The sequence below is a fragment of the Sminthopsis crassicaudata genome, chromosome 5 (assembly GCF_048593235.1).
Source record: "Sminthopsis crassicaudata isolate SCR6 chromosome 5, ASM4859323v1, whole genome shotgun sequence".
NCBI lineage: Eukaryota > Metazoa > Chordata > Mammalia > Dasyuromorphia > Dasyuridae > Sminthopsis > Sminthopsis crassicaudata.
Window position 1 is genome coordinate 255,597,100 of NC_133621.1, and position 25,880 is coordinate 255,622,979.

General features: G+C 34.5%; 1 protein-coding gene across 1 annotated transcript in view; it reads left to right on the forward strand.

The window, feature by feature from the left end:
* OTOGL (otogelin like) overlaps positions 1–25,880 on the forward strand; it is a 209,691-nt gene that overhangs the window by 86,038 nt on the left and 97,773 nt on the right. Inside the window, 2 exon segments of the mRNA XM_074270858.1 lie at positions 16,776–16,910; positions 23,303–23,449. Coding sequence (XP_074126959.1) covers positions 16,776–16,910; positions 23,303–23,449 — 282 coding nt within the window.

Here is a 25,880-nt window from a genome sequence, read left to right on the forward strand (position 1 = left end):
CTTGAGAATGTGACAGAAGAGTCAATACAATAAACTTCTAACCTGTAATGTTATCATGTAATTAACTTCTTAATAAATGGAAAATTTTTTGATTATGATCCTTTGTATCATTAAAGGATTTTTTGAACTATATTTTAAGTATATCATCATATAAGTATGCCAATTATTCTCATTTTTAAATGATTGCAATTAACTGAAAAGTGATCATTAAAGCTGACAACCTCTTACACTTTAATAAAGCTCATGTGTTAAGACTCCCCTTCAACCAATCTGATTTACTTTTATTTTTTTGATGCTTCATTATGAGTGATTTTTGAGTTTCTTGTAAAATGAGCTGCTGAGAATGGTGGAATTCTAAAGTTCAAGAAGTTCTTTGGCAGTCACATAATGAAGGAATATGGCAGGTTGCCTCTAGCTTTTCATCAGTGAATAATAAGACACAAGTGATGAAAATGTACCCTGTGAGTATTTGTATAATCAGAACAAGTCTTGTTTTAGCAAAGAGAGGTGCAATATTAGAGTAATGAATCTTTTTTAAAGATATGGACATTAAATCAAGAACATGCATAAGAGCCTAAGATAAAATCCTGAAATTTCATGAATCCACTCCTCCCTTAGAGATAACTAGAGACTTCCTTCTTGCTAAGCCAGGCCTGTCCTCTGTTTTAATATTCCTTGACTTCTCTGTATAAGTCCCTAGTCCTCTCATACTTACTCTACTGACAATTTGCGCTAAGATTCTATCTTCTCTTCCTTGATGATGTCTGGTGAGGTGATTGGCAATAAAGCAGAAGGAAGAAGGATAGAAAAGATGTTTAGGAACAAATATTATGGGGAATGATATGACAGATTAGAAGAATTGGCAATAAATACTCAAGGTCTGTCCTTTGTGGGTGAAAATCTGTGTGATTTTGTGATTTCCACAAGTAGAGAAATTAGATGTTAATCTAAGGATGTGATTTTATAGGTTGGAATTGGAAAAAGGTCCAGAGGGCAGGATCTTAGCAGCTAGGCCATAGTGTCAAGGCTGATTATGGAGAGGTAAATGATGTCACAGAATAAGATATGTTTGTGTTTTTTTATTATTATATCTTTTTATTTACAAAATGTATGCATGGGTAATTTTTTTTCAACATGGACCCTTGCTAAAACCTTTTGTTCCAAATTTTACCCTCCTTCCTCCCACCCCCACCCCTAGATGGCAGGTAGTCCAATATATGTTAAATATGTTCAATCCAATATATGTATACATATTTATACAATTATCTTGCTGCACAAGAAAAATATGATCTAGAAAGAAAAAAAAACTGTGAAGGGAAACAAAAATGCAAGCAAACAATAACAGAAAGAGTGAAAATGCTATGTTGTGATCCACACTCGATTCCCATTGTCCTCTCTCTGGGTGTAGATGGCTCTTTTCATTACTAAACAATTGGAACTGGGTTGAATCAACTTATTGTTGAAGAGAACAACATCCATCGGAATTGATCATCATATAGGCTTCTTGTTGCCATGTATCATGGTCTCCTGGTTCTACTCATTTCTCTTAGCATCAGTTCATGTAAGTCTCTCCAGGTGTCTCTGAAGTCATCCTGTTGGTCATTTCTTAAAGAACAATAATATTCCATAATATTCATATACCATAATTTATTCAGCCATTCTCCAAGTGATGGGCATCCATTCAGTTTCTAGCTCCTTGCCACTACAAAGAGGACTGCCACAAACATTTTTGCATATGTGGGTCCCTTTCCCTCCTTTAAGATCTCTGGCATATAAGACCACTAGTAGCACTGCTGGGTCAAAGAGTATGCACAGTTTGATAACTTTTTGATCATATTTCCAAATCGCTCTCCAGAATGATTGGATTCATTTATAGTTCTACCAACAATATATCAGTGTCCCAGTTTTTCCTATGTTTGTCTTTAAGACAAGCTTTAAGACAATGTTAGATAAATGATCAAGTGCCTCAATAAGGGAGATGGATTTGAAAAATGATTAGGGATCACTATAAGATTTAAAGAACAGGTTTGGTTTAAGCAAGATAATGGGAGATTTAGGAAGATAAGAGGTTGTAATAGAATGTAAAATTCTAATTTGGGGGGGTACAATTGTGATAGATGTTTAAGATATGATGATGTCATAAAGTGTGGATTGAGAAGATTTTTTTTTTTACATTTCTAACAATTACTAAAATACTTATTTATAGTTTCTTTTTTATTATTATAGCTTTTTATTTACAAGATATATGCACGATTAATTTTACAACACTAACAATTGCTAAGCCTTTTGTTCCAATTTTTTCCCTCTAAGAAGGAGATTATTATAGGAGATGAGGAAGCTGAGGAATTTTATAATCAGATTGTCAAAGGGATAGTTAAGATAAGTATTGCTATCTCTGAGGATAAAAGGAATATAAAGGAAGGCTTGGTACTAAAATAATTGTAAAAATTGGGAGAATAACCTAAATGTTGGTCTATGAAAGCAAAAAAGATGGGTATTAGCTAGCATTACCTCAAAGAAGAAGGACATGAAGAATGGTGGTAGAGGAATGGTTTGGAAGAGATGGTGGAGGAAAAAAGGAACATATTTGCTGCTCTTCTTAACCTTGTTAGTCAGGAGGAGAAGAGATCATTGGAAATGAGATATCCTTAAGGGAGAACCAGATTTCTTTTAAATTGAAGATGTGGAGGTAATGGATATTTCTAAACAACTTTAAAGTTCACAAAGCACTTTTCTCATTTAAACCCTCAAACAATCGGGAGGTAGACGCTACCATTTCTTCCATTTTTATAAATAGGTAGAGGCTAAATGACTTTTCCGGTATCCTATAACTAGTATATGAAGCAGGATTCAAACTCAGGGACTCTGTCCATTGTGTTTTTAGCTGCCTCTTGAAGATGCCAGATGTTTTGTCAGCAATAGAATTGCAGATGTCAATGTCCACAGAAGAACAGGTTGGGGTTTGGAGGAATCAAGTCTTATTTTCTATCCCTATGCTTCCTAGAACTATGTTTGGATATCTGATGGGTACTTTATAACTATTTATTGATTAACAGAAAATGCTTGGAGCAGAAAGGAAGGAAGAAGAAAAATTAGGTCGAAGCTGAGACAAAAGTCAGTAAATACAAAACTGTATTAAGATGAAGTCAAAGCCTAGAGTTCAAAGACAAACTAAGAAGGGCATCTCTTCATAGGAAGAAATCAGTGAGCTAAATCTGAAAGAAGTATCAAAAGTGAGAAAATCTGTGTAGAGCAAGTTCCTGGAAGCAACATGTGAGGCTTGTGAAGCATAAAGCAAATATGGCAAAGGTTAGGGCAAAGGGGGAGTGTTGCACTGAGTACTGTCCTACCAATTCCCTCCTATACCTTCCCTCCAAGTGGACAGACAGGCTAAAAATTGGATGAATTTATATGACTAGTGATGTCCAGGGTTATGCTACTGGCAGATGCACAGAGAGAGTCTAGGAAAGATTGTAATAGCTTTAAGTATAGCTGTAGATGGAGGTGAGGCTCTTTATGGATATATTGATAAGTACAAATAGCTTACTGTTTCCTGGACTAATGTACTAATCTTAGGAATAAGCATTTTAAAAGTTGATTAGCCAGGACAATTTCATCCTAAAACAAATCTTGGTTTAGGGGAGAATTAGAGAGGGTCAGGAAGATCTGAAATCAAATTCACCTTACCAATTGTAGTTTAAGGCAGTTTAAGCTAGGAACTCATCTTGAGTTCAAATCTGGCAATAGATACTTACTAGGTATATGGTTCTGGTCAATTCATTTAATCCTTTCTTTCAGTTTCTTCATGCAAAGTGAGCTTAGAGAAAAAAATGGCAAGCTATTCCAGTATCTTTGCCAAGAAAACCCCAAATAGGGTCATGAGGAGTTGGACACAACTGAAATGACTGAACAACAAAAACTTATTATTTGTATAACCCTAAACAAGTCATTTAATCTTTATCTGCCTCACTTTCCTGAATTGTAAAATAGGATAACAATTGCATCTAACTCCCAGAGATATTGGCTGCAAGGATCAAATGATAACAATTTTTGTAAATCTCTTAACAGAGTGCTTGGCACATAGTAGGTATTTAATAAATGCTTGTTTTCTTTTTCCTGAAGGAGTTAATATATTCTATTATGTTTATCTTATTTAGTCAATGAATCTAGTAGCTGGCAATTTAGGACCACAAAACTCTATTAGAAAGCTCCTTGAGCTCTTCTAAGTCTTTAATGAATTGTGTAGAAAAAGTCTTATAAGAGCTGAAGACAAGATAACTAAGGATCAGAGGTTGTAATTTCTCCAAGGTCACACAGCTGCAAATGCCAGAGGTGAGATTCCAACTCAAGTCTTGAGATAATCTTATAGAATAATTCTTTTTATATATAGATTAACCTAGATAGCTGCTGAATACCATTACAACATTTGAGTTCTGAGTTAGGTTGCCAGTTTGATTGGTTCCTAATTTCTTCCTTTGACTGTATAAAACACACACACACACACACACACACACACACACACACACACACACACATCATACCACACATTACATTCTTCAGTGTGTTTACAAATAGAGCTCTTATCTTACTGTAAAAACTATTTCAAGAAGATATTTGCTTGAATTTCCATTTTTGGCAGGATAGAAATTGTCTGATGCTGATTCTAATGCAACTGTGTTTTTTTTATTGGTGATTTTATTCAACAGTGCTGATTTGCTCTACTGGCAGAAATTGTTAGTCTCTCTTAAATTCCTTGCTTACACTTGAATTTTCCAACATCTATCTTTCTGTTCTAATTCTTGTTTCCTGCTTGGTTTCCATACTTAATAAGTTGCATATGCTTGGATTTGAGGAAGCTTGGAGAAGGAAATATTCCTTCTTTCTTTCAGTAAGTTAGGAAATTTGGTTTCCTAATTCAATCTAAATAATTAAGTTCTGTCAGCATGTTCCTTTTAATGAGAAAAGAGCATAAGGAATGTTAGAGGTGCTAGAAATTTGTGCTCTATTTTCAGTTCAACAAACATTCATTAACTGCCTGCAATATGCAACAATATGTAATCTTTCTTCAATATTCAGCTCAAGAAATGCCTTCTACTTGAAGTCACTCTTAAATCCCTGGATTGCTAGTATCTATTCTCCCAAACTATGTTGTATTTATTTGTGTCATATTTATTCTATCTATACTTCCATATATACTTGTCTCCTTCTTTAGGATGCAAGCTAGTAAGGATTTTTCAAACACTGTTCTTATGTTCCCTATGCCTGGTACATAGTAAGTACTTAATAAATATTTTTTGATTGAAAGCTAGGATAGCTTAAGGAACCCTAATAACTAGTACACTGCATAATTGATTCCATGATGAAGGGAAAGTCATTTCTACAGGCAAATTCCTAAAAACTTAAGTTGTAAATTAAGCAACCAATAAATAAATGAATGAATAAGGGCTTGTGCCAAGTTCTGTGCTAAGTATGCATGATACAAATACAAAATCAAAGAAAATTCTTGCTCTCAAAAAGTAAGATAAGAAAGGAAAAAGACAATTAAGGGACTGATAGTCAAAGAGAAGGACTTTGGTCTAGAAAATTGCAAGGATGTCTAGTGGAGATTAGAACCACAGCACCCCATCCAGTAATGATTATACAGTTACATTGAAGAAATAGATTTGGATATGTGTGTGTGAGTGTGTGTGTGTGTGTGTGTGTGTGTGTGTGTGTGTGTTTGTGCGCTCACAACAGAAACACAAAAAATGATTCAGTCCCTGGGACACTTACCTAATATCCTATCCCTCCTTTCCTTCTCATTTCCTACTGGGAAAGAAAGAAAGAAGGAGGGAAGGAAAGAAAAAAAAGAAAAAAGGAGAGAAGGAAGAAGGGAAGGAAGGAAAAAGGGAAAGAAGGAGGGAAGGAAGAAAAAAAGGTGGAAGGAAGGGAGGGAGGGAAGAAAGAAGAAAAAGAAAGAAAGTAGGAAGGAAGGAAGGAGGGAAGGAAGGAAAGACAGAAAGATTGGAAGAAGGAAGAATAGAAGGAAGGAGGGAAGAAGGGAAAAAGGAAGAAAAGAAAACAAGAAAAGAAAAGAGCTCTTATAAGAAATAAGCATAATAAGTAAAACAAATCCCCCCAAGTTCTTTTTTCTGCATATTGAGCCCACCACTTCTCTTTTAGGAAATAGGTAGCATGTTTCATCACTGGCCCTGGAATCATGGTTGGTCAATGCATTGGTCTGTCTTTGAAAGTTGAATTTCTTTACAATGCTGTTGTTATTACATGAATTGTTCTCTTGCTTCTGTCTGTTGTACTTTGTATCAATTCTTAGCTTTCTCCAAAACTGTTTTTTAAAATAATTTTAATAATATTTTTATATTTATATATATATATAAAATAATTTATCCAACCATTCTCTAGTAAATGAATGGCCACTTTATTTCCATTTCTTTGGCTTTGTGAAAAGAGGTGCTATGGATATTTTGTATGTATGAAGCTTTTTGTCCTTTTTTCTTTGATCAAGGGTATAGGCCACTAGGCGGGTCTAGTGGTAGAGAATTGTGGTGTGAGAATCCCCTCTGGTCAGCACACAGGTCCAGTGTGAAAGAATTTGAGAACCCGAAAAGTCTGAATGGCAAAAGGGATTTTTATTGGCATTGAGAAGCCAGTTTTGCTAGGAAGACAGACTTCTTAGTGGCAAGAGGTCCTGTTATGGAAACAAAGGTTAACACTGTGAAGAGAATATCTTCACAACCCGCAAAAGTCCTGGTAGGCAGCTGTGCCAAGAAGAGAGGCAAAACATAATCCTACTTTGGACTTCTGCAGAGATTTGGAGTTCAAAATTTTCTTTTTATACGAAATCTGAGGCTGGGGCTTCTAATGAATGAGATTCAATGCCTCCAGGCCTAGATTTCCAGTTGAAAAGAGAGTATTAAGCCACTCAATAGGAATACAGGGAGGAGACCTCCAACTGAATTGAGACCATTTAACTGGGACTGAGAGTGGTCCTGGACTAATCTTCAACTCAATAGAGGGTGAAGCTAGTCTCTATCAAGATTTCCAAATGAATGAAACCACTTAACTGCCCTGAAGGGTGGGTCTCTGTCAGAGGAGAGTGTCGGAGTTCACTCCCAAAAGTCAAGGGGAACACAATTTGCATCACTACTAATGATATTACTAGATCAAAGGGCATATATAGTTTAGTGACTCTTAGAACCAAGAATAATTCATAACTCTGATATATAATGTGTCTGGTTTCCCACAGTTCTTTCAAAATTTATCATTTTTTCTTTATTATTATTTTTGCCAATCTGATGAGTATAAGATGGAACATCATAGTTGCCTTTGTATTCCTCTATTATTGATATGAATATTTTTTCAAATGGCTTGTAATTGCTTGCATTCCTTTTTTTTTTTTTTTTTTTTGAAAACTACCTGTTAATTTGATCTTTTTATCTTTTTAATGAAATGACTGTTATTCTTATAAATTTGAATGAGCTGCATTTGGATAAGACACCTTTACCAAAAAAATTTGCTATAAGATTCTTTTCTTCAGTATTTTTTTATTCTACTTTTAAAAGCATTGGTTTTGTTTGTGCAAAAATGTTTTTAATTTTATGTAATCAAAATTGTCTATTTTATTTTAAGTGATTTTCTTCTATCCTTTGGTCATGAAATATTCTTCTTTTTATAGTTCTAAGTGGTAGTTTCTTGGATTATTGTTTTGCAAAAGTCTTACTTTTACTAAGAAGATTAGAAAACAGTGTGTGGCATTTCTTCTCAGTATAATTCTGTTAAACAACATATGGCAAATCGAAAATATTGTCTTTGGCTTTGCAGAATGATAATGATTTCATACCAGAGATAAATTCTTCTTAACAAATGCAATATGTTTTTCTGGGTTTTGAAATTTAATCAGGCTGCATAGTCAATTTCTCCCTGCTTGGATCTTTTCTGTTTTGATTTTTCTCCAATTGTACTTTGTTGTCTTCTTTCTCCAAGAGTCTGGTTTTTTCCCATGGCAAAGAGCCTTCACTTTTTTCTCATCATGCTGTGGGATGATCAGTATTTCTTTTGAAAAAAAGAAAAGAAGTGTTGCCAACTTTTTTCTATTTACTTAGTACTTTTCAGGGACTATAATACATTTTATGAATAGCAGACGTTTTATTATTTCTCTTCTTGTCAACTATCTCCCTTATCTCCTTCAGATTGCACATTCTAACCATTCTTCTTAGTATCAACTAACATAATCTTAAATTCATGACATTTATCTCTTCCTGTTGAAGATATAGTAATGAAATTTATAGTTATGAATTTTTCTTTTATTGTAATTGGTATAGGGAACTTCTCCTTAGGAGATATATTTATGCTTATATTAAACAGAAAAAAAGACTTCTTTTTCCTCTCATTTCTATATCCAAAACTTTAGACTGGTTTATTAATATCATTTTAAAATTTGTTTTTGGGAATTGGTATTTATATATTTTCTATTTATATAACTTCAATTCTCAAATTGATCCTTCCCATTCTTTCCTATAGAGAACAAGTCTTTGTAAAAAAGGAAAAAAAAGGAGTCATTAAGTGACATTAATTCTAGGTGACATTTCATGTTATTGGGATAGTTCTATACTCATAATCTCCCACTTTTGCAAAATAAGGAAGGAAAAGCTTGTTTTCTCATCTCTTCTTTTGTGGCTATGTATTATCATGTATATCATCTATAATTATACAACATTCATGTTCTTTTTGTTCTGGTGATTCTTTCCATATGTATTGTTGTAGTCATTAAGTTTATTGCTTTGTGGATTTTGCTTACTTTGTCTTTCATCAGTTCATATAAAAATTCCAATGACTCTGAATTCTGTATCTTATATCCTTTTAAAAACAAATGGCACTGTGGAAATTATTTTTGATTGTAATTTAGCTCCTTTGCCTTTGTTTGGGATATATTCAAGCCTTCGGCTCCTTTAAAATGAAAGCTACTAAATCTTGTGTGATCCTGAGTGTGGCTCCATGCTATTTAATTTTTTTCCCCTTCTGGTTGTAATATTTTCTTCTTGACCCAGAAACTTTGGAATTTGGCTATAAATATTCTTGGTATTTTTTCAATTGGGAATCTCAGGAAGTGATTGGTATATTCTTTTAATTTTTATTTTGTCCCCTAGATCTATGCATTAGGATAATTTTCCTTTATAATTTCTTGAAATAAGATATTTGGGATCTTTTTAGTTTGGAGTTTTCAAGAAGTCCAATAACCCTTCTTACCATCTAAATTGTCTTAGATTAGAAAAATAGTTCACTTCAAACTTTTGTTAACTCTACTACTCCAAAATTTGATTTGAAGTGTTGTTTGGAGGGAAATGTTAGGAGGCTTACTACTTATGTTCCACCATTTTTGAAAGGTGTTTTTTATTTTGTTGATCTTATCTCACTCTGCTACTGGAATTCATCTAAAGAATCATAGAAAAATAATCCTTTCAAAGACTACACATATGTAGCTCCTCCCACCAGTTGCTACAGTTACCAGTCACATCTAATTCCCAGGCCTTCAGCAAAATCTCTGGCCACTGTCTCGCACAGTGGTTCTTACCAATCTTATCTCAATCAGAGATCTTCAGAGAGCTCTGGCTACCACTTCATCGAGTGGTGGTTCTATGTTCAGCAGAGTACTGGAGGACAGCCACATGCAAGCTTAAGATCTTTATTTCACTTGTTCACATCCTGCCTTCGCTCTACTTCCTCCTCCTCCTCACTCCTTATATCGGGTTTATGAGGTCACACGCATAGCCAATTAGAGAAGGAGATGCTTCCCATTGATGACCCGATCTCAGTGTGACCAGAGCTTCCACTCACGAAGTGGTCCCTGCTGGTCACAGAAAACCACATCTGGGGATCTCAGGCTTCAAGGCCTTTGTACTTCCTGATTGCACTGTGCGTGGCTCTTCCCCTGACCCTTACATACGTATATACATATGCATATATATATATGTATATATACATCTATAGACCCACATATGGATCTACATTTATTTATGTAGATATAGATCTATCTATCTATCCTCCTTCCTATGGCAATTCTTTGGATTCTCAGGTCAATAAGTTATAAGTCATGGTGTTGAGTGCTGGGAATGCAAAGAAAGGCAAAAATATATCAAGAAGTTCACATTCTAAGGGAAGGGAGATTAAATGAAAATAATTATATATATATATACATATATGTATATATAGTATGCGTATATATATGTGTGTGTATGTGTATATATAATTTATATGTGTGTATATACAAACAAAAGATACATACATATAATATACATTTTTGTTTGTATGCACTCATATGCATAAATTATATGTGTGTGTGTGTGTGTGTGTGTGTGTGTGTGTGTGTGTGTGAAAAAGCTTTCATTAAGCATTTACTATGTGCCAGGCACTAGGGATCTTGCCCTTCAGAACCCTTAAAACAAGAGACATACAGAAGAAATTGGAAATAATGTCAAAGAGAAATTACTAACATTAACATCAAGGAAGACTGAGAAAGGTTTCTTAGAGAAAGTGGTATTTTAACTGAGACTTGAAGGAAGACAGGGATGATGAGGTGGATGGGTGTTCAGGTTTTGGGAATAACCAGAGAAAATCCTTGAATGGGAGTCAGAAGGTAAGAGTGCTTTATTTGAACAAAGGCAAGAAGGCTAGAATCATGGAATCATAGAGCAGATAGAGGATAATAAAGTATATGAAGACTGAAAATGTAGGAAGAGGCCAGGTTATTATGAGCTTTGAACACCAGAGGATTTTTTATTCGATTCTGGAAGCAAATGAGAGATGCTGGAATTTATTGAATAATGAAGTAACTTCATCAGATCTGTGCTTTTGGAAGCTCATTTCGAGCAAGGAAAGACTTAAGACAGAAGGACCAGAAAGAAAATTAGAATAAAAGTCCAGAAATGGGTAGATTAGAAGCCTGTACCAGAAAGTAGCAGTATTAGAGGACATAAAGGGACCTCTATGTGGTTATTGTTCAGTTTCAGTTGTGTCCAACCCTTTGTGACCTCATTGAGATTTTCCTAGCAAAGATACTGGAATGGCCTGCCATGTCCTGTCCCAGGTCATTTCACAGATGAGGAAACTGAGGCAAATAGAGTTACATAATTTGGCCAGAATGACCCAGCTAGTAACTGAGGGTGGATTTGAACTCAAGAAGATATTCTTCCTAACTCCAGACCTGGTGCTCTATCCACTCTGCCACCTAGGTGCCATGAGAGATAATATAAAAGTATAATCAAAACAAGTGGCAATTGATTGTATATGGGGGTGAGAGAGTAGTTGAGAACAACACTTAGGTTATGAGCCTGATGGCACTTTCAACAGTAATAGGGAAAAGGAGTTAGGAGAAAGATAATGAATTCAATTTAAGATAGCTGTATTTATTTCTCTTAACTGTTTCTTTATCTTCTCAGCCCCTCTTCTTTCTTCAAAACACAAGCAGGCATACTCCAAGCTTCTGTCTTAATATCTATCTATCTATCTATCTATCTATCTATCTATCTATCTATCTATCTATCTATCTATCTATCTTACTTATTTATTTATTTTTTTGCTGAGACAATTGGGGTTAAGTGATTTGCCCAGGGTCACACAGCTAGGATGTGTTAAGTGCCTAAGGCTGGATTTGAACTCTGGTCCTCCTGACTTCAGGGCTGGTACACTATCCACTGTGCCACCTAGCTGCCCTTGTCTTCATATATTTTTTTAAGTATCTCTCTAAATATACAGTTCTTGCAAATCTCATCCCTTCACAAGGACTTAAGTATGTATGTACAGGTATAATTCCACATTTCCAGACACCTCTTGGATTTTTTTTTTTTCTTTTTCTCTTCTGCATCTCAAGCTCAGGACAGGGGCAGAGACTGTGACTGTGACTTATACAAAAGAGAACTTTTGTATAAGGAAATGCCCTATATCAATTCAGATTAGCACCTCTCCTAAAAATTATAGTCATAGTATACGAGAATAATGAGAAATTGAGTGATTTGCCCAAGAACATAAAGCCAGTAGTTGCCAATTGTGGGATTGGAAGGTCTTCCTGCCATCAGGCCAACTATTTTTTTATTAAGCCATTCTTCATATCTCTTTCTATAAGAAACATTTCCTATGGGAAACAATTTGTCCCATGTTCATGTGCATATGTGTGTGTGTGTGTGTGTGTGTGTGTGTGTGTGTGTGTGTGATTCAGAAAATCATTGTCACAACTATTTTCATTTCTAGGAAAAAAAGAATTGTGATTAACAATGATTATTCATAGGTTCTTACTAATTTTTTTTAACTTTGCAGATATGTGTTGCTTAACAATGTCTTAATCATCACTTGCAAAGTCTGAGATTAAATTGAAACATATTAGAAGTGAAACTGAAGGGAAGTTATATTTAAGGAATATAAGAGATTGTACCACACTTAATAATAATTATAATAGATAAAATTTATCTTGTATGTATGCTATTTATAATATTAATTTATATATACATATATATGTATATATATATATATATATATATAATCTAAGTTGCATAATACTTTAGATACATTATCTAATTTGAACCTCCCAACAACTCTATGATGTGAGGATGCTATTATCCTTACTTTATAGATGTGAAAATTGAGGCCCAGAATGGCCAAGTCACTGCTTCAGGTTTTCACTAGTAAATGTTTAAGAAAGGATGCAAGCTTGTCTTTCTGTCTCTAGCAACCTCTAAACAATATAGCCTTCCATAACTCTGCTTTAATATAAATATTTATATGGACAAAGTCCAGACTTTTCAGAGAGGGGCAGTTAGGTGGTATAGTAGATAGAGCACCGGACTAGGAATCAGGAAAACTCATCTTTTTGAGTTCAAATCCTTCCTCAGATGTACTTCCTAGCTGTGTGATCCTGGCAAATTACTAAACCTTGTTTAACCTCAGTTTCCTCACCTGTAAAATGAACTGGAGAAGGAATTGAAAAACCATTTTATTATCTTTGCTAAGAAAATCTCAATTGTGGTCATAAAGAATTGGACATGACTCAGTAACAAAGGAGAAAGTTTTTTCGCCCAACTTTTCATCTCTCTTCCTCTAAATAACTCTTTCTAAGAAGAATAGCAAAATTAAACCTAATATGTTTTTCCTTTAAATTTAAAGGCCGATTTTTTTTTTTTTTTGATATTTTTCTTGAAAATAGCTACTGGAGTGGCATAAACTAGGCATGGACCCACATTTAACACCACATACTAAGATAAGATCAAAATGGGTCCAAGATTTAGGCATAAAGAATGAGATAATAAATAAATTAGAGGAACATAGAATAGTTTACCTCTCAGACTTGTGGAGGAGGAAGGAATTTGTGTCCAAAGGAGAACTAGAGATCATTATAGATCACAAAATAGAAAAGTTTGATTACATCAAATTAAAAAGTTTCTGCACAAACAAAACTAATGCAAACAAGATTAGAAGGGAAGTAACAAATTGGGAAAACATTTTTACAGTTAAAGGTTCTGATAAAGTCCTCATCTCCAAAATATACAGAGAATTGACTTTAATTTATAAGAAATCAAGCCATTCTCCAACTGAAAAATGGTCAAAGGATATGAATAGCCAATTTTCAGATGATGAAATTAAAACTATTTCCACTCATATGAAAAAGTGTTCCAAATAACTATTGATCAGAGAAATGCAAATTAAGACAACTCTGAGATACCACTACACACCTGTCAGATTAGCTAAGATGACAGGAACAAATAATGATGAATATTGAAGAGGATGTGGGAAAACTGGGACACTGATGCATTGTTGGTGGAGTTGTGAAAGAATCCAATCATTCTGGAGAGCAATCTGGAACTACGCCCAAAAAGTTATCAAACTGTGCATACCCTTTGACCCAGCCGTGCTACTACTGGGCTTATATTCCAAGGAAATACTAAAGAAGGGAAAGGGACCTGTATGTGCCAAAATGTTTGTGGCAGCCCTTTTTGTAGTGGCTAGAAACTGGAAAATGAATGGATGTCCATCAATTGGAGAATGGTTGGATAAATCATGAATGTTATGGAATATTATTGTTCTATAAGAAATGACTAACAGGAGGAATACAAGAGAGGCTTGGAGAGACTTACATCAACTAATGCTGTGAAACGAGTAGAACTAGGAGAACATTATACACTTCAACAATGATACTGTATGAGGATGTATTCTGATGGAAGTGGATATCTTTAACATAGAGAAGAGCTAATCCAATTCCAATTGATCAAAGATGGACAGAATCAGCTACATCCAGAAAAGGAACACTGGGAAATGAGTGTAAACTGTGAGCTTTTTTTGTTTTTGTTTTTGTTTTTCTTCCCAGATTATTTTTACCTTGTGAATATAATTCTTCCTTTGCAACAACAACAACAAAATTCCCTTCTGCACATATATATTGTACCTAGGATATACTATAAGATATTTAATATGTATGGGAATGCCTGCCATCTAGGGGAGGGGGTGGAGGGAAGGAGGGGAAAAATTTGGAACAAAAGGGAGTACAAGGGATAATGTAAAAAAAAAATCTATGCATATGTACTGTCAAAAAAAAAGTGTTAAAATTATAAAACTAATAAGAAAAAAAATAGTTACTGAAGTACACCACTAGACAAATACAAAATATAAAAGCATGATGGTTTCAAGTGACTCATTGGATAATCACCTTAAGAATCCTTATTGTTCTCTTTTTCACTATCAGGTTAATGCTTGACAAAGGAATTGCTTCATAAGAAACAAAAGTCTGAAGAAATCATTTGGTAATCAAAGAGAGTAGAAGAAATGTGCATAGCATAACAGTGATCAGTAAATAGAAGAGAATGATTTTGATCAGCAGTCATTAATATATAGCATTTATATAGTTGTTTAAATTTTGCAAAGAATTTGAAATACATTATGTGATTTGATCTGAATAATAGCCTTGTGGATTAGGTTGCATTATTAACCCTATTTTACAAAAAAAGAAATTGAGACCAAGAGAGATTAACTGACTTGTCAGAGTCAGTTAGTTTGTCTGTGTTAAAGGTAGAATTTGAATTCAGGTCTTCCTAGCCTCACTGAGTCCATTATTAGTGCTCATTATTAGTGACAGGGAAAGGATAAATGGAGACAATATATTTACTAAGCTTTGATATAACTATGATGCTCAGTCCTAGGTGCAGATGTGTTTATTCCTTAGTGTTGTGGGGATTAAAATCATCCAACCTTCAATGAAGAGACTGAGGCAGAACTCTTGAGTCTCTGCTTTTCTAGGATTGATTTACTAACTTGTAGATGTGATCTGCTAGGTGCAGTCATAAATTCTTATTCACCTTGAGATATACAAATGTATTTATTTTCTTCTCTGTTCATTTATCTATAGTGCTTCCTATATTCCTTTTTTTAGCCCTCACTTTTGATTCTTGTGTAGTCAACCTTAAAAGAGTTTGGTAAAATATTTATTTGTATAAAGTCTAACTTATCTCTATAAATTTTCTAATTTTTAAAAAGATTTATTGTATCTTTTCTTTGTTTCTTTTTTTAGGGATTTGTTCTCTGTGTACATCATATTTTTATCCTTCCTTTTATAAATTATAAATCAATATTTCCATATTCTAAATATTCACTGTTTGTGATTTCACAAAGTAAAATCATATTTATTAGTGCAATCTTATCGTTAATCTTTCGAGTACAGATGATTCAAATGTTTTTATTGCTGCAAATTGCAGACCATTATTTCAGGATGTTTTAAGGTTCTTTAAGCGAAGCATTTTGTTACAAAGTCATAGTTTTTTTTTTAATTTTCAATTTACAAACATTAATTTTGTCTCCCTCCCATCACCTCTAATTTAAAAAATAGATAAATAAAAACCATTGTAACTATATGTATAGTAAAGTAAAGTAAAATAAATTCCCACATTGACCATGTTGAAAAATGTTTTATTCTTGAATCTACTGACTCTCTATAAAGAGATGAGTTTCACAGTCGTGTATTGGTAAATATTTTAAAACTGCATTTCTAGAAAACAAGTTTACATGGCATACTTTTGAGTTTAATTTGCTTTACTAACATTTTCTTCATTACTTCTTTAAGTCTACATCCAATCAACAAAATAATAAGCCCAACCCTGACTTTATTCATTGCCAGATTTCTGGAGTATAAATGTTCACGATGAAAATTTAGTGAGATCTTGACTCTAGCCTATGCTGTTAATATCCTCTGAAATAGTTGGCGATAGTATTGATCATAATTCTTAAGTAAATCTTTAGTTATAGAGAAGACAAAACAAAACAAAGTAACTTGTTATTTTAAATCTATGTTCACATTTCTGCAGAAAAAAAATAAGATTGGTGCTTAGAAGGGCTCAAATAATGGGCCTGGACCTGGGTTCAAATTTGTCTTTAAATACTTATTAGCTATGTGAACTTGGACAAGTCACCTATCTCTGTTTACCTTAATCTACTGGAAAAGGAAATAGCAATAGGTTCTTTGTAAAAAAAAAATCCTATATGGGTCACAAAGAGTTGAACATGACTGAGCAACAACAACAAACATGTATGAAGATTATTGTACCTTAAGTGGGTTGTTTGTATTTTTGCCATTATTTTGTATGTGTATTTTTAAAGTCCTCATTGAATGAATTAAAAATGTTATTTTTTCAACACTTTTTTGGAAAAACCAAAGTCATGGTGGTCTTCATTAGGAATGTGATTGGGATTTTGTTCCAAGTGAAATCATAGTTACTAACACAATGTTCTCCTTAATCTTTCAGAGTGCAGATGATGCTGCTATATCTGTTATTGCTCAGAACAAAAAGTGCTTTGATAATGATATTGTTTGTTCAAAAAGTTTGCTGATTTCTGTTGGGGACACTGAGATTTATTTGAATGACTCCCCTTACAAACAGGTTAGTGAATTCATGCATTTACTTATTTGGTTTTCTCTTTAACTTGTCTTAAGCAGAGTAAGCAGAGTAAACTTGGAGAACAGGTATGGTTTTCTAAAGGCTTTTTATGTGCCAGGAATTTTCTTTTTAGAATAAGTTTTATTGATAACTTTTGTTTTTATACATCAGTTCTTCACTGAATGCTTTCTTATAACAAAATAAAACAGTTACAACAAAGTCAAATTATAGATGTCATTTGTATATTCCACACCTGGAATGTCCCACTTCTCTACTAATGTGGCTTGAAAAGGTTTCATCATTTGATGCAGGAGCTAGATGGGTCACTGAAATTATTCACAGTTCAACTACCTTTTAGTATTGTTTTTGCTTATATAATTGGAGTCATCGTAGACTGTAATCCTGGTTCTTCTTACTTTACCTAAACAGAAAAGTTTACTTAAGTATTTCTATACATTTTTTTTTGCATTTCACAAACTTATAGTCTCTAATATTATGATATTCAATTACATCCATATACAATTTGTCCAAATGTTTTTCAGTTGGATGAATCATAAAGCATTTATTAAATGCTTAATATGAAGTAGGCATGTGTTAAATTCTAGGGGTTAAAAATTAATATTCCTTACCCTTTAGGAGAGGGAGAAAACAGATCACACAGGATTATGTTTACTGAAGAAAGGGGCATGTAAAGAATTGGGAAAGGGGATGGCAGGAATGAGAAGACAAACAGCAATGGTAAAATGGGACTCACTCTTCAGTTTACTAGTGAATTCTAAATTACTTTGAGAAATAATTTTCTCCCACTGTTCCCACATTTTCAAAATGGGGAGAATTCCAAATATTTAAAACATAGTTATTTATTTGTTTTGAATAATTGCCATTCCTATATAATTGTTGTCAAATAGCCTGGAAAGGTAATCAACCTTAATTACGAAGGGCTTTAAATGCCTAATGGTATGTCAACGGGAGTTATTAGCATTGGTGTGGGTTATAGTGTCAGTTCTAAGGATGGTGTCCAGAATTAAATCTTATTCATCCATCCACAAACAATAAAAATAATGGAATTCATGAAAAAAATTAATTTATTTTTTGTAAGAATAGCAATTTATCAATTTATATTGAGAAACAATGCTATTAGGTGATGGGATTGGTTGTTTTAGGTGATGAGTATATTTTGGGTTGTGCTAGATGATTTCTAAAGTTTGTCCCAACTCTAAAATACCATGTTTATTTTCTTAATTGTGTTACACAGAAAGGAAGATAGTGTAGCTGAATTGTGGGGATGGGGAGGCAGAAGCTGCAGTCAATAACTTTGAGAAGTATACCAACCTCTCATCTTTTTTGGAGATGTCCTTAAGAAGTCATAAAAGCAGACAGTAGTGGGTCTTTCAGTGCCAGGGTTCAGCCTTTAACTATTCCCTTTCTAAGCCTCCTCCAAATCCCTAATATTTATATAGCACTTACTACATGTGTTCTAAGTACTTTAAAATTAATATCTCATTTGAAATGAAATGGAAGATAGGTGCTATGATTTTCTACAGATGAGGAAACTGAGGCAAACAGGTTAAGTGATTGGCCTAGAGTCACACTACTAGTAAATGTCTGAGGTCTTTCTGATTCCAGACCCAGCTCTGTACCATCTAGTTGCCCATTAATGAATAAATAAATAATAACTAACCATTAGTGAACCAATAAACCATTAATAAGTACAAAGGAAGAGATGAAGGAACAAGGAAGGACCATTGGTCCAATGAGGCAACACAATGCCGTGACCTGGGACCTACGGTAACTATCCTCTCTCTTTTTTTTAATTATTATTATAGCTTTTTATTTACAAGATATATGCATGGGTAATTTTCAGCATTGACAATTGCAAAACCTTTTATTCCAACTTTTCCCCTCTTTCCCCCCACCCCTCTCCCAGATGGCAGATTGACCAATATATGTTAAATATGTTAAAGTATAAGTTAAATACACTATATGTATACATGTCCATACAGTTATTTTGCTGTACAAAAAGAATTGGACTTTGAAATAGTGTACAATTAACCTGTGAAGGAAATCAAAAATGCAGGCAGACAAAAATATAGGGATTGGGAATTCTATGTAGTGGTTCATAGTCATCTCCCAGAGTTCTTTTGCTGGGTGTAGCTGGGTAACCATCTATTTTCCATGGGGAGAGTAATCAGCAGGGTATTATATATGTTTGTTAGAGTATATTTTGTATATTCACAAGCGCTATTTGTGACTTTATTGAAGGTCCTAACAGAGTGGCAATGAAGTTGGTAGTTCTGATAAAGAATGAAGAAATGTAATAGATGGGTACATTAGATAGATAGGTAGGTACATGGGGGGAAAACATTTATTTAGTACTTTGTGATAGTCAATACTAAGCATTGGGGATACAATGAAAACATTCTAGATAGTCTGCAAGTGTTGTTTCTAACAAATGAAGACAATATATAAAGGGAACCTGGAAAGTAGTTTAGGGGGAAAGTAGTTTAGAAGGAAAAGATAACATTCCTAGTAGCATGATAAGAGATGTCTCAGCTGAAGAATCCAGAGGTAGCGTCCAATTTTTTTCAGGAAGAGGGAGTAGAGATGATTATCTAAGTGGAAAAAATCTGGAGATGTTCTGTGATAATCTAATACCCTAAACCTGGATTTGTCATCTGGCATTTTAAGACCTACAACCTTACTATCAGTGCACATTTGTAATAGAGGTCAGATCACCTGTCAGGTTGGAAAGTCACTTAGACCACAGCTTCTTAAACCTTTTCCACTTGCAATTCCTTTTTGCCTGAGAAATTTTTACATGACCCCAGGTATATAGGCATATAAAAAAGATATACGAATCAAACATTTATTATGCTAAATAATAATTCTGTGACTCCCACATTCAATTAAGACCCAATATGGAGTCATGAACCACAGTTTAAGGAGCTGGAACTTAGATAACTCTTTATAAACTATCCCCTTTCTATCTTTGCAGTCTTTATATATATATATATATCTATATATCTATCTATCTATATATATATATATATATATATCTTATTCTCCTCCATGTTTTGTGATCTAATGACATTGGCTTCCTTGCTACTCCTTGAACCTAATAATCTATGTTTGCACTGAACATTTTTGCTGGTTATCTCCCAGGAATTCTTTCTCATCCTTGATTTCATTCAAGTCTCACTAAAGTTCTACCTTCTGCAAAAAGTCTTTTCAGTCTTCCTAAATTTAAGTGCTTTCCCTCAAAGATGACCCCTAGTTTATCCTGTGTGTATGTTTTTTGTTCATAATTGTTTTCATGTTATCTCTCCCATTACACTTTAAGATCCTTAAGAGCAGGGAATGTTTTTTTTTTTTTTTGCCTTTCTGTCTGTCACATAATAGGTATTTAATAAATTCTACTTAACTAACAACCAGATTGTTAATTAGTAGATATAATAGAGTATCATCTGTTCATTCACCTAATGGCAGGCACAAAAGAACTAAAAGATGGATGCCATTGTTGGTTATCACTTCACATATGGCTACCTTACCTCTCTTAGTTTCTTCAGTGGTCTTAATTTATTCTGAGTCTGAATTGTACTTGCAGTGTAATTGTGCAGCTAGATCACATTATCCTAAGGACGCTGCCCGCCTCATGTGCCCTGCCAGGTCCAGTTGTGCATCAGTTACATGTTCTGCATTAGAGTTTTCTTGTCTATTTTTTCTTTAAAAAAAAAGTCTTGTGGGTTGGCAACTTTTCACATATCCTTGCAGCTGAGCTGTGTTGGGAAATCAATCTATATCAGTGAGGAGAGAGGGTAAGGATCTAATGTTAGTGATCTTATCTTCCATCCCCAGCTTTTCTAGTGTTCTGGAAAAGATAATTACACTGAGAACAAGATAGTTTTGCAGGTCAACCACTCATTTGGAACCTTGTTCCCTGAGGCTACAGTCTCTGGAATTCCTTCTTCAGCTAGTTCTATGTAAGAGTCCATGGGCTTCCTCAAGGTCAGAATCTCTGACATCTGAGAGAGAGATTTCATTTTTGTGTTCCTGGTAGAATGGAGATCCTCGAAGTAGAACTGTGCTTACTTGTGAACAGCATCAAGAAATTTGGGGATGAACCTGAGCTGCTTACATTGGACAGGTCACACTGCTAATTAGAATTAATTAGATTCTTGTCTCTGATTTTGGAACTAGGGCTCTCCTTATTTCTCTTACCCAGAAAGGACATAGGAGGAGAATCTCCTATTAGCAGGGTGATATTCAATGACGAGAATTGGTTAGAATCTCTTGTCTGAAGCAATGTAATGTAATTATTCCACTTTTATTTGATAATAGTCAAGAGTAGAAAAGGGGAACTGACAGACCATGACACCATGATACAGTGATCAAAAGACATGAAACTATATTATATCAATAGTCATTGAAAGAAATAAAGATGTTAGATTGGAAAAAAAAAACACCACTTCAAACATTTTAAAAGCTACTATCTGGAAGAGCTAAATCTTATTCTGAGTGCCTAGGATCAATGAATAGACAGTGAGAAGTCAAACAGTCAACAATCAAATGCCATTCTAGCATTTTTAAGTGCCTATTGTATTCCAAGCACTCTGATAGATTGTGGAGACACAAAGAAATATCAAAGATAGTCCCTGTTCTCCTGAAGCTTAAAGTGGATTTAAAGTAGACCTTTTAAAACTTGGATGTATCCATGAGCTCAATTGTTCTCCACAATGCTGCAGATTACATCTCATCCATGCCTTTTCATTCTGTGCTGCTCTTAGCCACATTCTCCTGCATATCCCTTCCAAGGAGAGGGAGTCCACTTAACAAGCTGGGCTCTTTTTCTAGGTCTCCACAGATTGTTTCAGTATCAGTGATGCATAAAAGCTTCCTGTTGGTTATCCCTCTTATTCAGTACTTGATCAATTCACTTCTTCTGGTTATACATTTCTCTTCCTTTCAAGCCACTTTTCCATATGCTCTATTTAAATATTCATAGTCTACTCTTGTCCAATTAATACAAAAAATCCCCAGAAAATGAGTTAGCTTTATAATTGAATGGTTGTTCTTATGAGGGACTGAGTCAATAGGGGTTTTTAAAATGAAGCTGCATGAGGATTTGTCAGTGATAATTTTGAAATTGTTTTTATATTAAGTATGTGGTTAAACTAGCTTTTCCCAAAGTCTCTTCTAATTCTATCATTCCCTAAATGTGATTTCCTTACTCTTGCCTCCTTTTCTTGATTTCTGCATAATTTCTCTATTTGAAAAGCCCCTCTTTAGTTATTTAAATATTAAATAGCATTCAATTTGGTATAATCTCCTCTAAAATTAGAAGATCAATAGATAGATCTATCCAAAATGTATTCATTTTGAAGCGGGTTGTGGTCCCTTTAAGAAACTGTATTTCCTATTGATCTGTGATTCCTTTCAGATTCTCAGCCCCTCCTGGCTGAGGCATATCTTCCCCAGACAAGTTGTCTTTCCAGAATGTCAGGGCCTTTGATTTAATTACAAATCCTGGTCAAAAATCATCCCTTTGAATTCCAAGAGGAGATCTGGGCTTGTCCCAGTCCCCATTGGGTCTGAACCAACTTGGGCTGTTCCAGCCCCCACTTAGTCTGACCTGCTTGCTGTTCCAGCCCCCACTAAGACACTCAATATAAAAGAGCCAAACTAAAACCCTCTCTTTGCAGAGGTTCTAAACATGCCAGTTATGCCATGCTAGGGATGCCAAGGAGCCTCTGTCCACTGGAATATTTTTTCCTCTCTTTACCCTCACTTATTTCCCTAACCAGTCTTTATGCCTCTCTGTCAGGATTTCTAATCTTACTTCCAATCCCCATAATAAACCTCTTTTATTAATCTAGGTTTTTGGGGCTGTAAATTTCTTTACAGAGCACCTCTGCATCACCAGAAGAGAGTCCCAAAACTCCCACCCTTGTGCTGAATCCCAAGGGGTTGCAGGGGAGCCAAACCTCTCCATTTGGTTCCCTGAATCTCTAACCTGCCACTAGGCCTTATCATTTAACTTCCTGACCATCAGAAACCATAATCTCATTTTGGTTCCCTAAATCTAGACCTTATCAACTTTACCTTCACAAAGAGCTTGGAAGGCTTATATAAGTGTGTGTGTGTGTGTGTGTGTGTGTGTGTGTGTGTGTGTGTGTGTGTGTGTAATGACGGAGAAACTGAGGCAGGATAGAGATTAGAGAGTTATAACATTTTATTTGAAAGGGAGAGATTTATTGGGACCAAATGGATCCATGATTTGGTCCCAGCACTGAATGACACTATGGTCTCCAAGAATCCAGCATCGAATGTGGATAACATTCTTTTTCTTTTATGGGTATCATGGAATGTATATTTTTATACAATTTTTTTTGCCTCAGAAACGATCAGGTTTCCTGGAAAATAAACCAACACACCAGCTTTGGAAGGCTGGGTACTACACTGTTGTACATTTTCCAGAGAAAGACATTACGATTCTTTGGGATAAGAAGACGACTGTACATATCAAAGTTGGATCTAAGTGGAAGGTAGGTCAAAAGTTGACATCTAATTAAAAATTTTTAGAGGATTGGAGACATTGTAAAAAAGTTCTGGTGTGAAAACTTCTAATACTGATGCATATCAATAAGTAATTGTATGTTTTATAGTCTAAGAGTGTTGACTAAGATGCTGAAGGATTTGATGATTTGCCCAAAATTATACAGTTCAAATGTGTCAGAGGAAGGAACTGAATTTTCTAATTCTGCAGCTGACCTTCTATTCATTCTTTCATGCTGTCCTCTATTTGAGATAAAAAAGTAAAATGAAATTTTTGATGCTTTGATTAAAATTTTTGATGTTCCATGACTTCTACTGAAAACTTCCAATGTTTCAGCCTGCCTGTCCTGTGGCTAACCCTAGTCTCTCAAAAGCTATGCCAACAGAGCTCAAGCTCTAAATTCCTCTGGCAGATCATACCAAGCTGGAAAGACTTCAAGAATCAGCATAGAGAGAGACTGTACATCTATCATCCAGAGAACCAGCATAACTACATTTGCAGAAGCTTGTCACTAGTTTGGCTCAGGGAAAAAGGAATTTTTGGCCACAACAATTGTTGAAGATTATCTACCAGGTCATGGTGGGTTGAGACCTACATCACTGGAGGGTGTACCCAACAGCAAAGAAACCACAGATGTTTTAAATATTGAAGAAAGAGCTGTTGTTTGGCGTCAAAATAATTCATGTTTTTCTTAATAGATATTTTCTGAAAGTCTATGGTTATATGTAAGAAGGAAGTTTGGAAGTGGGAAAAGTTTTAGTGGGGGAAAGATAATGAGTTTAAGTTTTTATATGTTGAGTTTAATATATATATATATATATATATATATATATATATATATACATATATATGTATATATATATATATATATAAATGGACATCCAGTTTGAGATGTTTCAGGCAGTTGGAGATAAGATTGGAGGTTGGAGGTCAGCAAACAGGTCTGAGCTGGCTAAGTAGCTTTTTGAATTATCAGTATAGTGATGATATTTGACCTTAGGAGCTGATGAGTTTACCAAATGACATAATTTGGGGGGTAAAGAAGAGGACCAGAACAGAATCCTATGGAACACTCATAGTTAGTAGCATGACTTGAATTAAGATTCCACAAAGGACATTGAAGAATAGTTAAGTAAAAGGGAAATGGGAAACCTAGACAGAAGAGAGTGTGAAGAAAAATGGGTGATTAACAGTGTTAAAATCTCTAGAGAAGTCACAGGGAAAATGACTAAAAATAGGCCATTGCATTCATTTGGCAATTAAGAAATCATTGGCAACTTTAGAGAGAGCAGTTTTGGTTGAATGATGATGTTGGAAGATAGATTATTGAGAATAAAGAAGAGATTGGGAGGAAAAAAAAGTGAAGACATCTATTATTGATGACCTTCTTAAAGAGTCTAGCCACAAAAAACATAAAAAATGGGGGCAATACTGGGAATAGAAAGATTGATTAAGGTTTCTTTAAGGATAGAGGAGATAAGAGCATGTTTGTTAGTAGTAGACTAGCATTCAGTAGCAGCCAAGGGGAGGCTAAAGGTGAGTGAGAGGGTGAGGATGACAAATGGATCAATCTGCTAAAGGAAATGGGATGGAATGAGATCACTTGTGTAGGTAGAGGGGATTGCCTTGACAAGAAGAAAGGCCATCCCTTTATGTGAGACAAGAGTGAGAGAGAAAATAGTCACAGGATGCATCTAAGGAGGTAAATGAAAAAGAGGAAAGCAGAGAGAGTTTTTAGTTATTGTTCTTAATTTTTTTCAGTAAAATATGAAGAAAGATTCTTAATTGAGATGGTGATGGTAGGCAAATCCATGGAAGGATTAAAAGGGATGAAAAAGGTTTGGATGAAGCACTGTGGAGAATGGGAGAGTGAATTGTTTAAGGAGGTATAGAAGTATTGCCTAGCAGCAGTAAGAGCCCAATTGATGCTTTGTAACTTAAATCTGAAATATACCATTTTCATATGTTTTAACAGAAACAAGAAATCTAAAATTGGAAAAATAGATTTAAAAATCTAGCATCTTTGAGCTTAATTATGTTTCATGGCTAATCAAATCATTAGTTTTTCTTTGTATTTCAACTATACCCACAAAGGTTATTAGTTATTATATATTAGTAAATGGTTAGGTTATTGACTAAGTAAACAACTAGTATCATGTTTTAGACATAGAAGACACTATAAGTATATGATTGATATTAGATAGATTATATAGTAAGGCATACCTTCTGTATTATTTCCAGCTTGCTTTTATTTTTAAAATACATAATCACTTCAGTCTCTCGCTTTAAAAACTATTCCGTTTGTATCTCTTTCTGGCCTTCTTTTTGTAATCTTCTCTGAATTTTTATAAAAGATGTCTCAAGGACCTTTTATCCTCTGCATTAAAAAGTGATGTTTCTATGATCCTCACTTTGGTCCT